Source organism: Pseudophryne corroboree, chromosome 12 (assembly GCF_028390025.1).
Source record: "Pseudophryne corroboree isolate aPseCor3 chromosome 12, aPseCor3.hap2, whole genome shotgun sequence".
Classification (NCBI taxonomy): domain Eukaryota; kingdom Metazoa; phylum Chordata; class Amphibia; order Anura; family Myobatrachidae; genus Pseudophryne; species Pseudophryne corroboree.
In genome coordinates this window covers 150073024-150086469 of record NC_086455.1, presented here as the reverse complement: position 1 = coordinate 150086469, position 13446 = coordinate 150073024, and the positions used below count along the sequence as shown (strand labels likewise).

Here is a 13446-nt window from a genome sequence, read left to right as displayed (position 1 = left end):
GCACAGGCATTAGAATCTACTACATATGTGTATTATGAGACATAATATAAAAGGTTTTGGGGCATGGGATTACTATGATGTGCTGAGGAATAGCCAATTTAGTGGGCTCACCCTCCCCACTGGAAACTATAAAAGGTAAATAGAATTTTGCTGATTCCCGCGTGTACCTGTCGGACCTTCCCCCAGCAGCACTGTGCCAGAACCCACCCTGGAGACCCACTCAGCCTCTTACTGAAGGCTGCAGATCCTGGAGTAAGGCATTCGGCACAGCACCAACTGGTAGGGCTGTAACTGCAGAAGAGGTCCATGTGACTACTGCAGAGTCACCGGTCAGACCCACCCCAGACTTTAATAGAGCAGAATTGACATCTCAGGAACTAAAGTATCTCCACATGGGACTTATCACGAACAAGTACTCAAACAAATGGGTACATAACCCACTGGAAGTTTTACCTGGACACCGGACCATAAGACTTCAACTCCACCAGCCCATCCGTGCACATCCCTCCTTCCCCCTGCCGTGTATGTTACATTTGTATTATTTATTGTGTATATGCTTTTGCTATATTATCATAATACTGATTATTATTTTATACTAAACATTTATTAGACAAACACCCTAGTTTCACGTTTTATCACCACCGCTGTAAAGAAATAAGCTCTACTTGATAATCAGTTATCCCATTCAATAATTTATATTTTATCAAGTTCATTTACTAACAAGAGCCGCTGAATACCAAGCACAAGGTTATAAATAATGTCTCACACAGCTGTGCACTTCATAGATTTTATTAATTGTACATTCTACTGTCATTACTCTTCCTGTTACTCATAAATACAATGCAATCAAATTCATTGTAAGACAGAAATTCTAATAAAATTTACTATTTAATGACTAAACTCTATTTTGTATAGAAATTATATTGTTGTTATTTATGGTTCTCATTTGACATCGTTTTTCAAGAATGAGGCAGATTTGCTGAATCCCATACAGAAGGTGATTATACTGTGGATGTTGTTCCTGTGATGTCATATGATTTACACATTTAGGGATTCTTCTTGCTACAATATATAACCCCGGTGTGTAATATGTCTCAGTTATACTGTAAGGAAAGAGAAATAAATACATTATTATATGCAACAGTTACTGAGTACGTGGTGTTAGCACATAACATGATTTACAGGTTGAGTATCCCATATCCAAATATTCCGAAATACGGAATATTCCGAAATACAGACTTTTTTGAGTGAGAGTGAGATAGTGAAACCTTTGTTTTTTGATGGCTCAATGTACACAAACTTTGTTTAATACACAAAGTTATTAAAAATATTGTATTAAATGACCTTCAGGCTGTGTGTATAAGGTGTATATGAAACATAAATGAATTGTGTGAATGTAGACACACTTTGTTTAATGCACAAAGTTATAAAAAATATTGGCTAAAATTACCTTCCGGCTGTGTGTATAAGGTGTATATGTAACATAAATACATTCTGTGCTTAGATTTAGGTCCCATCACCATGATATCTCATTATGGTATGCAATTATTCCAAAATACGGAAAAATCCCATATCCAAAATACCTCTGGTCCCAAGCATTTTGGATAAGGGAGACTCAACCTGTACTGATTTATAAGGTCACATATTCCAATGCTAAGACCTAAATGTAGCACAGTAGGCATATAGTATTGCTCTATAATGAATAAATAGGATTGTATTACTCACTGAAAGTGAATGTAGCCAGGAATCCTTTCATCTGATTGATCCTATCACTATGGAATACCACTGCCAGGGTATTCCCAGAGGAGGTTATGTAAGGAATCATTTTAGTACCACAGAATGGACTGTACATAACAGATTGATCCAGGACCATCATATAGTCACATATGCAGTGCAGGGAATACTCAAGCGAAAAATCACTTACAATCAGTGATATCTGTAAAACACGAGTATCAGTTATCATTAGTTAAAAGACATGCAGAAAGTAGAGACGGCAAAAGACGGAAAGTTAGCAACAACTTAACAGTACAGAGTATGAAACATGATCTCTCTTAACTGTATGTATATGTAGTGCATTCCCCAAATAATAAAGCTTCCAGAACATTACTAACACCCCTGTACAAATTATCTTAGGCTGCAAAACCCTTCTTACCCGACGTCCAACAGGAGCTGTGATGTTGAAGGTACAATCCAAATTTGCACTATATGCAGTCGGGTATCCAGGAGATGTGAAGTTTCCTTCATGGCCAAAGAAATTTCCTCCACATTGTACTTTAGGAAGATATGGTATAAAGAAGAGAACAAACAGCATTTTAATCTAAAATCCAGTAATGGACCAGGCTGTGTAATGCTCTAACATATAAAGAATAAATGGCAAAGTTTCCATAAGAGTTTTATTTTAGTTCTATAAAAGCTTAGTGTTTATACTGCAGATTCAGTACTGATTAGAGACAAGCCATTCATTAGCAGTTCTGTTTGTAAATACAGTATGTCTACTACTACATACCTATGGTTTACTGATCATCATCATCATCATCATCATCATCATCATCATCATCATTATAATAATGTATTCATAACAATATCCAAAGTGCCAGATAGGCATGGACGCAAACAATGTAAATCAAATACAGAGGAATAATAGAAGTCTCACTTTTACTGATGGAGTTTATACCTTGAGGTTTATTGAACTTGTTAGAAAATATTTAGTATGAGCTATGACTTGTTGCATGGTGTGCATTCAGCTTATAGCTGTGGGAGATGTTTAGGGCCTCAGAAATTAATAAATGTTATGTGCACCCTGACTGAGGCTTTTTTACTTAATTTTCCCTTTCTCCATGTGGTTTGGTTGCCTTAGTTTTGGTCGTTGCCCTGAATTTGCATTTATGGGAATTGGGGAGCAGATCAGCATATTACTGGTGCACACATAAAGGACATATGGGATTTGCTGAATTCCCGTACCTATGGGCATTTTCCAGCAGGAATGGTCATGCTATTCAGGCATTGTGTATAACATATAATGATTTTACTGTTAGAGAGAGCACAAAGAATGGACAATGTGTTAATGGGTGGAAGCCAGGAAAAGATTTGACACATAGGGGAGAAAGGGCCTTGCTCTAGAGGGGGGTGACAGAGGGAGACAGAAGACAATGGTAGGGCAGGAGTAGATAAGATTAGTGGTATGAGATATTGCTGGTGGCAGGGACCAAGACTTCTGTGAAGAGATGGGGTTTTGGGGACCACTTGAGGATGTGAAGGTTGGACAAGAGCATGGTCAAGTGGAATAGGGATTTCCACATGTGATAAGTGCTGTGGAAGAAGTCTGCTATGCAGGAAAGAGATGTTCATTTGGTTACCAGGGGGAGGAAAGGTGTAGGTCTCAGGAAAATTTGAGTGGGCAAGTGGGGGTATATTTTGTGACAAGGTTATATATACAGTATATGTACAGTAAAGGGAGAGCAGGTGGGAGCTTTGGGGGTGTATAAAGTCTGATTTGATTTTGTTTCCTAGAAAACATCTATAAGATTTAAGGATAGTTTTCCTTCTGTTTCTACTGCTTTGAAAAAAGTTACAGCATACAGTACAGTGGCAGTCTCATCTATCTGATACTGAAGAAATCTTACAAAAGTTGATAGAGTAACTAGAGTAACACTGCAGACAAGCAGGTGTAGTATTGTGTCTGTAATGCTGGCCGTGTGATTATCTAGATATTTTATTTTATCTTGGGACATATAGTTAATAAATTTATCTGTAAAATACATTTTCTGGTTTATTGTTAAAAACAACGGTGCCATGGAAAACAAACCACAGCAAGAAACGTGGCTGCATTTGGATAATATTACAGTAAGTAGAATTAGATAACCAGAACATTGACATATGTTTAAACTGAGTACAGTACCTGAGCTATATGAAGCTTTGAAGCCAACCCCGGTAACACTGCTGTCACTGGTAAACTCTACCAGCATCTGATTAGTGGAAGCAACAATTAGAGGGATCAGGCCAGTCCCACAAGTTTTGTCCAGCAACACGGGAGATGCCGTACTGGGACCATCATAAATCCTGATGTAGTCAGATGCACAATCAGGTGAGGACTGGACATCAAAGCCACTAAAACTCAGGGTAGCCTGAATATAAGACATACAGTCTGTCAGCAATAACATATTTATTTAGTCATTTAAATTAGTAAAAAAGATATTATGTGTTTTAAATTACATATTTTTATGCCAGACTGGAGAATGTGATCCCCTGGAGAATTGATCCCCTGGATGATGAGATCATCTGGAGGACATAGCCTCCTGGAGGATGTGATCCCTTGTGGGGTGTAATCTCATGAAGAATGCAATCTTCTTCTCTAAGATTAATCATTTGAGTATTGTCATAATCTAAAACTGATCATTATCATACAATCCAATCCTACTGTATGTCACCATTTATATGATGCCCCCAATCCTTCTTTTCTCTTGGATATGATACAATACTCAGGAGATTAAACTGTAAGGAGGTCAGTCCCTTAGTTAAGTAATTGCATGTGGTGACAGATTTCGTACAATGAGACGAAAAGGTTTCATCACAGTAAGGACAATACGTGCTTGGAACTCCCTGCCTGAGAGAGTAGTAATGGTGGACTCTGTTAACACTTTTAAGATTGGGATAGATAAATTCTTAATGGATAAGGATATACATGGTTATGGTGGGTGGATCGCGCACTATATTTAAAATAAATAATAAAATAACGTCCGTCTTCTTCATCATTTTCAATATATAAAATTAGTGCTAACAAAATAATACAGTATAGGAGACCACAAATAGGTTGAACTCGATTGACAAATTGTCTTTTTTCAACCTCAGAAACTATGTTACTATGTAGAGCTTCTCGGTAAGTGTCCCCATTATCAAACATCATGTGCTACCTGGTATGTGTGTCCTCCCTATTTAAATAAATATGGTGGTAGGTCAACATGCACATGTGCACCAACATAGATTGTATCAGGGGTAAAATAAAAAATGTACTTTTGGTATACTGTTTGGTTATTAATTCTTGTTGTGCACACATTAGGTCTGATCTGTGCAGGTGCTGTACATCAATGTGAAACATAATGTTTATCAGCACTTGGTTTTGTTATATGAAATCTATATAATTGTAAACTTAAACCATACAGCAGGTGTAAGCAACCTGCGACACTCCAGCTGCTGTCATACTACACATCCCAGCATGCCCAGCCACAGTGTTATCATGTCCTAATAGCAGGGAATGCCAGGATGTCATTTACCACAGAAGCTGGTGTCCCTCCTCCTGCCGTACAGCTTTCTCCCAGGTTTCTTATCACTTGTTACGATCTGTATCTTTTTTCTACATTTAGTACTTGTTGTATAGTGCTCACATATTACACACTGCTTTACAAAGATGATTTAATCATTCTCAACAGTCCCTGCTCCAGTGACTTTTACAAATGATATCCATACCACATACACAACATACACAAGGATTCATTTTGCTACAGGCTGTGCAGCCTCCCAATGTTTCTATGGGGGCCAAGAGAAAAAAGACTCAAACTCAAGGAGAACATACAGTATAAACTCCACACATATATACAGTAGTTCTACATGACTGCTGAATTCTACACTAGAGATGGATGCACATGAGTACATAAAAGGCACTTTTCATTTGGGGTTGTGTCGAGTACCACAACACACAAAATATATACATGTTTGTGTGTGTATCTTGTTCTCTAAATATAGTGATATCTATTATCTGGTTATTGAATCTTATGCAGCCCTTTCCTAAGGTGAGTACTACGTTGTTTTTTATCATCAATGTGTATCATATGTAATGCTACAGTGTTATAGCATTCCTGTGTGTTACACCTTCCTTCTGCTTGTCACCTGTTACTCCCATTCATTACTGTACCTGTCCAGATGGGGACCTGATCAACCAGACACAGTCGGCATTACTGGGATAGGCTGAGGGATAGTTGGCTGAGGTCAAGGTTCCATTCTGAGCATTAAGCAAATAAGCACAGACATCTAGGAGGTAGAAAGTGATATAATTAAATGTGTGTAGATGTGATAAGGTGTGATAAGTCATTATATCATTAAGGTGACCTACACAATTGTGTCCTCCTCCTGTGTTGCTGCAGCATGTAGCGCTCCTCAGTGTACCCACGATGCACACACAACACTGCATACCGCGCTAGATCGCAGCAGCTGGTCTCCCGGATAAAGTGTCTGGATAGGGTGTGCACGTGTAGGCGCTCTCCTGTTATCCCGTGACTCACATGCATCACAGCCACAAATGAGGAGGACACATCTGTGACAGATTACTTCACCCAGTGTATAGTTCTCACTTTGTGTTAGGAAGAAATCTCCCTAAAAGCAGCGAGACTACACCTGGGCAAACCCTGCTGTGACACACAGATGCATAGCCTGTCCAGGAGACAAAATGCATTGACGTCACTTCCGCCACCCTGAGCAGCGTCCTGACTCTGTCTCCAGCGATCAGTTATGTATTACAGGGAACCCTCTCCACTCATTTGGCAGCACTGCCGGGACATCGTTACTCATATCCACGCAGCCTCCTAAGGTGACTGCACATATAGACTGTCTGGTTCCAGGTCTGAGCGAGGGTCTTACATGGAAATTAACCCTTTGCATGCTTACATCTGCTAACAGGATTCACCAGGTACAGTTTTATGCATATAATATTTTCACTTTTATGTAATTGCGTCTGATATTTACTTTTTTATTTATTATATTTAAATTATTTATTTTCTGCTTATAAAATATTTTTATTAATTACTTAAAGCCTTGTGTCATCACTTAATAAGAAGCAGTTACATTATTACCTTTTGATATTGACTATTGCTTATTGGGAACCATCCTAGTACAGTGACATATTGAATATTAGATTTAAATGCAAAGCACACAAATAAGTGGCAGCCATATATTTATATTGAGTTTTAGAGTTGAATTAGGAAGCGCGGCACCGCCCTGCCCTACCTGCTACTTCCTGCAGTGTAACATGGCTTAGCTAAGGTGGGAAATTGAACATATATTACCCGGATTTACTACTAACTAAAACTTCAGTACTTTGTGTACTGAGAGAGAGAGAGAGAGATAGAGATAGAGAGAGAGAGAGAGAGAGAGAGAGAGAGAGAGAGAGAGAGCGAGCGCTTTACTTACTGCACTGGTAGAGACGGTTTATTTTAGAAATGTCCAAGATACTCAGTCCAGCTTTCTGGCCAATGTGCACAGTTGGATCAGGCTTGGGTACAAGGGTCGGTTGGTTTGTAGTATTAGAGAAGTCGTAGCTGTCACATAGAGATATGGCAATATCAGTAGGGACTACTATAACATCAATGTGCACAAATCACATTCACCCATCATCATCTATCATGTAATAACTCTGCGTACAGTAACTTACCTGCCATAATGCATCACTGAGCCATAATCATACTCCAGACCCAGGTTATTAGTTTTTGCCTTTTGAAAATTTCCTGCATCACCTGTAACAAGAAACCTCCAATTACTGCAACTCACAGTCACACGGAAAAAACACAAAACCTTAAATAACAAAGCAATAGTTTATGAAATTGCGATGTATGTACTACCTGGTGAGATATACTGGAAATTGACGTTGATATAGTTATCGCGGTCACTTCTCATATGCTCATGGTAAAATCCCAGGGCATGATCTAGCTCATGTTCAATAATCCCTCTAAACATGCAACCATCAGTAGATACTCCAACCATCTGACCTCCACCTAGTCGTCCGATAAATGATGTACAGCTGGAAGCAAAGATGAAAGTATTAGAGTATGTTCAATGGTTACTTATACTTGTTCACAAAAGGAAAGAAACAGTCATCGCTGGACAAACAATTTAAAACTATTTGAGAATTACTTTTTTTTATGGAGAATTAGCATTGATTGTAAAGATCAAGTGTAAGAGAATTCTGCTTCTATGACCAGAAACCATTAAGTTACATTAGTTTTCCTCTTTAACAAAGACAGAATGGAAGAACCTACCCACTTCCTGAGATAATGTTGATATAATCCTTCTCTGTTGTCCGAGGTACAAACCTCACACATGTCAGTGTCTCAATCTCAGCCATAGCATTTTTAAATAAGTTGACTTGATTGGCATCTGTAGGAAAAGGAAGATGAGCATATATTAATATATTAGTACAATAGTCGTCCATGACTACTTCAGGATACCATAAGGAAGAGTTATCTCACTATAAACAGAAGATAAGTTGTACGGAATAGGGACAGTCCCATCTGCAGATTTAGGCCACAGGCAATTTGTACAGTTGATGGCGCTGCGTCCAGTTTTCATAAGTATATCTCCGTCATGTACTGTTAAGTTGTGACCTACATTAACCAGTAAAATGGACATGAAGCATGTATAAGTTAGTACATTTTGCCCATCTATCTTTCCTTTCAATATGTGTTTCTTGGTACAATAACACAGTTCTCCTTACTTCGTAAAATAACTGTATAGAATTAGAAACCACATATAATGTACATTACACAGTACTTATCCAACTGAAAATACTACTAAACATTAAAACAATTTTTACTAACTGACAGTTTAGTCAAACTGCTGATTTTATGCACTTTGATGAGCACTTTTATACAGTAACTGTGATATTTAAAACATGGGAAGTAAACAACCTGCTACATAGAGATTAATATGCCAAATTGCAATGCAAACTACTGTTTAAAAGTAAAAAGAATCCAAAGCCGTGCTATAGGAATACACCATCACGTGCTGTATGATTTATTACTCTCCACTGTAAATTAAATTATTTAAAAGAAAAACAAACCCTCTATTCCATTTCATTAAAGCTCAGCTTACTTACCTATTGGTCTGGTCATCAAGGGACTACCTAGCACAGTCACTAAATATAGATGTAATGCTCCTACTCTACAAGTACTGACGGCTAATAATATTGACTGAAGTATAGCAGTTGGGTAACAAACAATTGTATTATCATACAGCGCTCCGTCGGTAATGGGGAAAAAGAAAAGAGCAGATTAAATCTATTATTATTCCTATTTTTAATGCAAGGGCCATAACTAGCATGGTGAAACATGTGCCACCACACAGGGCATTACCAAGCAGAGGGTGCTGTTCCGCAGCACCTGCCAATTTTCTATTTTAATCAATCTCACTTGCAACTTTTTCCCTTTTTAATCCTCAGCATCACCTGACCACCCTCATGTCCACCTCATGTCTCTGAGCACCTTCAGTCATACACTCCTTTATTTAAGGCATACATTTTAAAATACTCCCATACTTCCCACACAGGAGAAAATAGCTCCATGAGTAAGGTGTCTGACTGCAATATGGAAGATCATGGGTGCGAATCCTGGCTACGAGACTATTTTGTAATGTATGCTTTAAATAAAGGATGATGTAATGTGGGAAGAGGAATCATAGCAAGTGCTTTCAATGGGGACCAGGACTTTCCTTTTGTCTATGTTTGGGAAAAAATAGGGGGGTACCAATAGTTTTGTGGCCCGGGGCACCAAAATGTCTAGTTACTGCTTTTCTTAATGCAGTTTACTATTATTAGGTTGCTTTGTGTTACAATAGGTAGTTCAGTTGCATACACATGTACCAACATACTGTATACTTTATGGATGCAACAAAGCCGGGAATCCAGACAGACAAGCCTACCTGTGACTGACTGAGCGCTACTTTGGAACACCCTCCCTATCCATAAGTTTTTTTTTTTTACTATTTCCCATATGGAGGATCATTTTTCAAAGGGGAATATAACATTATATTGCCACTTTAATAGAGAATATTTTTTTAATTTAAAGTGGCAATAATATATTATCTAAAAGGGAGTGTTAATATTTATTCTGTGCAATTGTGGAGGCATTAACAGTTATTTGATTGTGGAATTACTACCTTTTACTTAATATTTCTTGAAGCACTACTAATTTGTCACTTTATGCAAAGCTTATAATGTATGCTGTTGAAGCAATGCTAGTGTGCCCTGGAGGCTGGAGCACATACAGTATGAATGCTAAACATTATTATCCACCTGCTACAGGTACTAGGTGGGGCTCAGTTATACTCTGCATTGGGCTAGCAATCTCCAGGGTGGGATTCCAATTCACGGCCACAAGTCTAGAGGACTGGGAATGATTCTGACCTCATAGAAAATGGTATGGATAAACCATATGGGATGTAGGGTTTGTAAACATCGGATGCTGTTTTAGGTTTCTATCACCAAACCAAAGATTAATACATTTTGCTATTTGAAACTGAAAAAATGTATCTGATTTGTAGTGATACAATACCACCCCTTAGTAAATTTCACTTTTGTAACTTCTAGCCTAACATAATCTAGCACTTGCCCACAGCTTTGTACATGTGGATGTCTGTTATTGATCAGCAGGACTAATATTACATAGACAGTAGTGGCATCTAATATTGTGATGTCCATTTTATATTGTAGACACTGATCACAACATGTCTTTGTAAACCATATTTGCCGTTTAAAAGATGCTTGGGGCTATTAACTGGTGAGCAAGACATGTAAAGTTGCCCATGGGAGAAGCAGCTGGTCCTGAGCACTGCGCCTGCAGCCTTGAGTGTTTATCCCTGCGACAGTATACTGATGAGCAATAATCCTAAATTTTCTATTTTTTCATGTAAACCACAAAATCCAATTCAAGGGGCCATTAATCTTACTGTCTAGTCTTAGTTCACTTTAGGCAAACAAATATTATCTTGTAGATCCCAAATCTATTGCTATTTAATCTACAGTAACACTGATAGGTTGCAAGTAAAATGGCCAGTGACACTATGATAAGTAATATTTGTCTTGGTGCCTCATCTAATGGATTGACATATATACTGCAACTTCAGGAGTAAAGATAAGCTGCCTGATTAGTGATTAATATGTAGTTGTATTTTCCTGCATAATAGATCTTGAGATATATTGCATGCATACATATAAAACTGTTTGTAATATATATACTGTACTAAACTATACAATAGTGAGAACGCAATCCAAATTCATCCTGTAGTTTTTGTGTACAGACACAACCAATACAACGTTATTATAAGTATAGATTTTAGCATTTAGTAGTATATTGATACCTTTGTTGACTTCAATGATGTTGCCCAAGGTACTTTTCTGGTCTCTGGCATCTGTATCTCCTGTAAAATAGGAATGTACATACAATATAATAACCAGGAATATTACATTTATCTAGATAGTGTACTGAGCATACATTATGTTGTGGTTGAAGTTGTTGGAGTGCAGTAAACAGCATCATACTAACTGCTTTCCTGAAAGTTGTTGTTTTCAGTGATCCTTTAGATGTAACACATGGCCTTTCTTCAGACCAGATAAATGTGTTCTATGAATAGGTTCTCTTCACACCGTATTACCTGCTAAAACCTATAATTCCATGTGACTAATAGTAAGTGTTAAGAATAGGTTACTTGCACTGCGTTATATTGAAATTCAGTAATAAGTATCATGGAGTTTGATCAGACTATAAATAAGACAACAGACTGGACAAATTCAGTTACAATCTTAAAACTTCCAAATTATTTTTAAGCAAATTTAAAAATTATCACCTAAAGTATATTTACAAAGCAATTTCTGTTATACTCTTGCTACATACTCTAAATTACTTTTTAGTTTTAGCCAGTAGCATAAGATGTGTAACTAATATTGTAAGTTGTTCTAGTGGGTGTAGTATGGTATGCCGGCGGCCGGGCTCCCGGCGACCAGCATACCAGTGCCGGGAGCCCGACTGCCGGCATACCGACAGCGCGGCGAGTGCAAATGAGCCCATTGCGGGCTCGCTGCACTTGCCACGCTGCGGGCACGGTGGCGCGCTATGCGCACCACGTTATTTATTCTCCCTCCAGAGGGGGCGTGGACCCCCACGAGGGAGAATATGAGTCGGTATGCCAGGTGACGGGATTCCGGCGCCGGTATACTGAGCGTGGGATCCCGACATTCGGCAACCAGAAGACCACCCGTTCTAGTGGGTTGGGGATGGAATCCCGGTGGCTGGGTTCCCAGAAGGTCAGTATACCGACAAAGAAATCCCAGGCGTGAGAATGCCGGCAGTGGGGTGAGCACTAGAAGGCCTCTTGCGGGGTCACTGTGCTCGCCATGCCGCTGGCTTAATGGATCACTGCACTCGCCACAGGTTCTATTCCCACTCTATGGTGCAGTTGTCAGCATTCTCGGCGCTCGGGATCCCGGCGTTGGTATTCTGACTGTCGGGAGCCCAACCGCTGGGATATCAACTACATTCCGCTCTAGTAACCAACCACAGAAAGTGCTGTCATCATGGCAGTGTCACTACAGTAACACATATATAGCAAGTGTTAATAACTGCATCACTTGTTACTATTGTGCGTTGTACTAAAGTAAATTTCTAAACTACAGCTACATCAAATAATGGTTTAGTTTGTCAAATTTATATAAAATATCCCGGTGATAGTGGTGTGAAGGTGGAAATAGGCACTGCTCATTATTTGAGGGAAACATATATGTTGTCTTGATTTTGTATTTTTAAACTAATTAAATAATTTGTGCTTAATATCAAAAGTCTCACCTGAATGGGATTTTGCTGTCTCATCGACCGTGTTCAGTGTTTTTGGATCTGTTATAGACAAGGACAAAAATATTGGTGGTACAAAAATTAGACAGTAGAAGAAAGAGGAAGATTGTATGAGTGTAAAAAAAGAGAAAAAGAGAGTTTGTGTGTGTGTGTGAGAGAGAGAGAGAGAGAGAGAGAGAGAGAGAGAGAGAGAGAGAATAGTAAATGACCTATTGTGCTGAAAAAGAGACCAGCCTTACAATTAGTGACTTAGTGATACACTGATAGAATATTACTTACAGATGTCACTTTATATCTCTGAGTCCCCTGATTACTATAACAGATCACTTACTTACTACACCCAATGTATAATGGTTTGCACCAGCCCTTACTACGTTTCACCTTTACATCTCTTAGCCTCTTTTTATTATATTTTAGCCATGTTGTTATGTGTTTTAGCTTCATGAATCCTGATGTAGTTACCTTCCCGTACTCCGCCATCTGTATCTGCTGTAAATACAAAGTACATACAATGTGATAACAATAATTACTACAATGATCTGCCTCTTCTCCTGAGCAGGGTTGAAACGTCATCTGACTCCACATTGCAGAGGTATCTACTTAGAAGGTAGCACATGGAGCCTGTGTAGAAGAGGCTTTTGCTTTGCTGTTTTGAAATTAGTATGGAAGCCTCTGTGGGGGGATAGCCAGAAATGTTTGATCACCCTAATTTCGAGGTTTTTAGTAACTGCACAACTTGTAGCTCCAACACAGCTCCTGAGGTCAGTCATGGTGGAGTAATAAACAGCATCATGATAAATGCATCCCTGAAAGTTACTTTATCATCCTTAGGTTGCAGCAC

At 38.6% G+C, this 13446-nt stretch overlaps 2 protein-coding genes across 5 annotated transcripts in view; one reads left to right on the top strand and one right to left on the bottom strand.

Moving 5' to 3' along the window:
• Window positions 1-773: 773 nt before the first annotated feature.
• On the bottom strand, window positions 774-13082 carry LOC134981043 (embryonic protein UVS.2-like). 2 transcript variants are annotated; one of them, XM_063948172.1, is made up of 12 exons: window positions 13068-13082; window positions 12600-12647; window positions 11119-11178; window positions 8235-8369; window positions 8025-8142; window positions 7608-7786; window positions 7421-7502; window positions 7180-7307; window positions 5909-6024; window positions 3899-4124; window positions 2153-2271; window positions 1718-1936 (listed from the first exon to the last, which is right to left on the bottom strand). In XM_063948172.1, exons 4-12 carry the CDS (start codon window positions 8332-8334, stop codon window positions 1718-1720), a joined length of 1287 nt encoding a protein of 428 aa, XP_063804242.1. In that variant the 5' UTR covers window positions 8335-8369; window positions 11119-11178; window positions 12600-12647; window positions 13068-13082. The 2 variants fall into 2 exon arrangements, with proteins under 2 accessions (XP_063804241.1, XP_063804242.1); XM_063948171.1 differs by lacking the exons at window positions 12600-12647; window positions 13068-13082 and adding an exon at window positions 774-1103 and having other exon boundaries at window positions 1726-1936; window positions 11119-11172.
• LOC134981041 (embryonic protein UVS.2-like) overlaps window positions 6271-13446 on the top strand; it is a 56148-nt gene continuing 48972 nt past the window's right edge. The window contains exon 1 of one of the 3 annotated variants that reach the window (XM_063948168.1): window positions 6271-6679. In XM_063948168.1, coding sequence (XP_063804238.1) covers window positions 6650-6679 — 30 coding nt within the window. In that variant the 5' untranslated portion in view covers window positions 6271-6649. The remainder of the gene's footprint in view (window positions 6680-13446) is intronic. The other 2 variants (XM_063948169.1, XM_063948170.1) reach the window with 2 other exon arrangements.

Excerpts from the sequence above, each read along its gene's own strand:
- LOC134981043 (XM_063948172.1), bottom strand. The coding sequence starts at position 8,334 with ATGAAAACTGGACGCAGCGCCATCAACTGTACAAATTGCCTGTGGCCT. Across the intron at positions 8,143-8,234 it reads CAACTTATCTTCTGTTTATA|ATGCCAATCAAGTCAACTTA; the intron begins GTGAGATAACTC and ends CTTTTCCTACAG. Across the intron at positions 1,937-2,152 it reads CAGCTCCTGTTGGACGTCGG|ATATCACTGATTGTAAGTGA; the intron begins GTAAGAAGGGTT and ends CGTGTTTTACAG.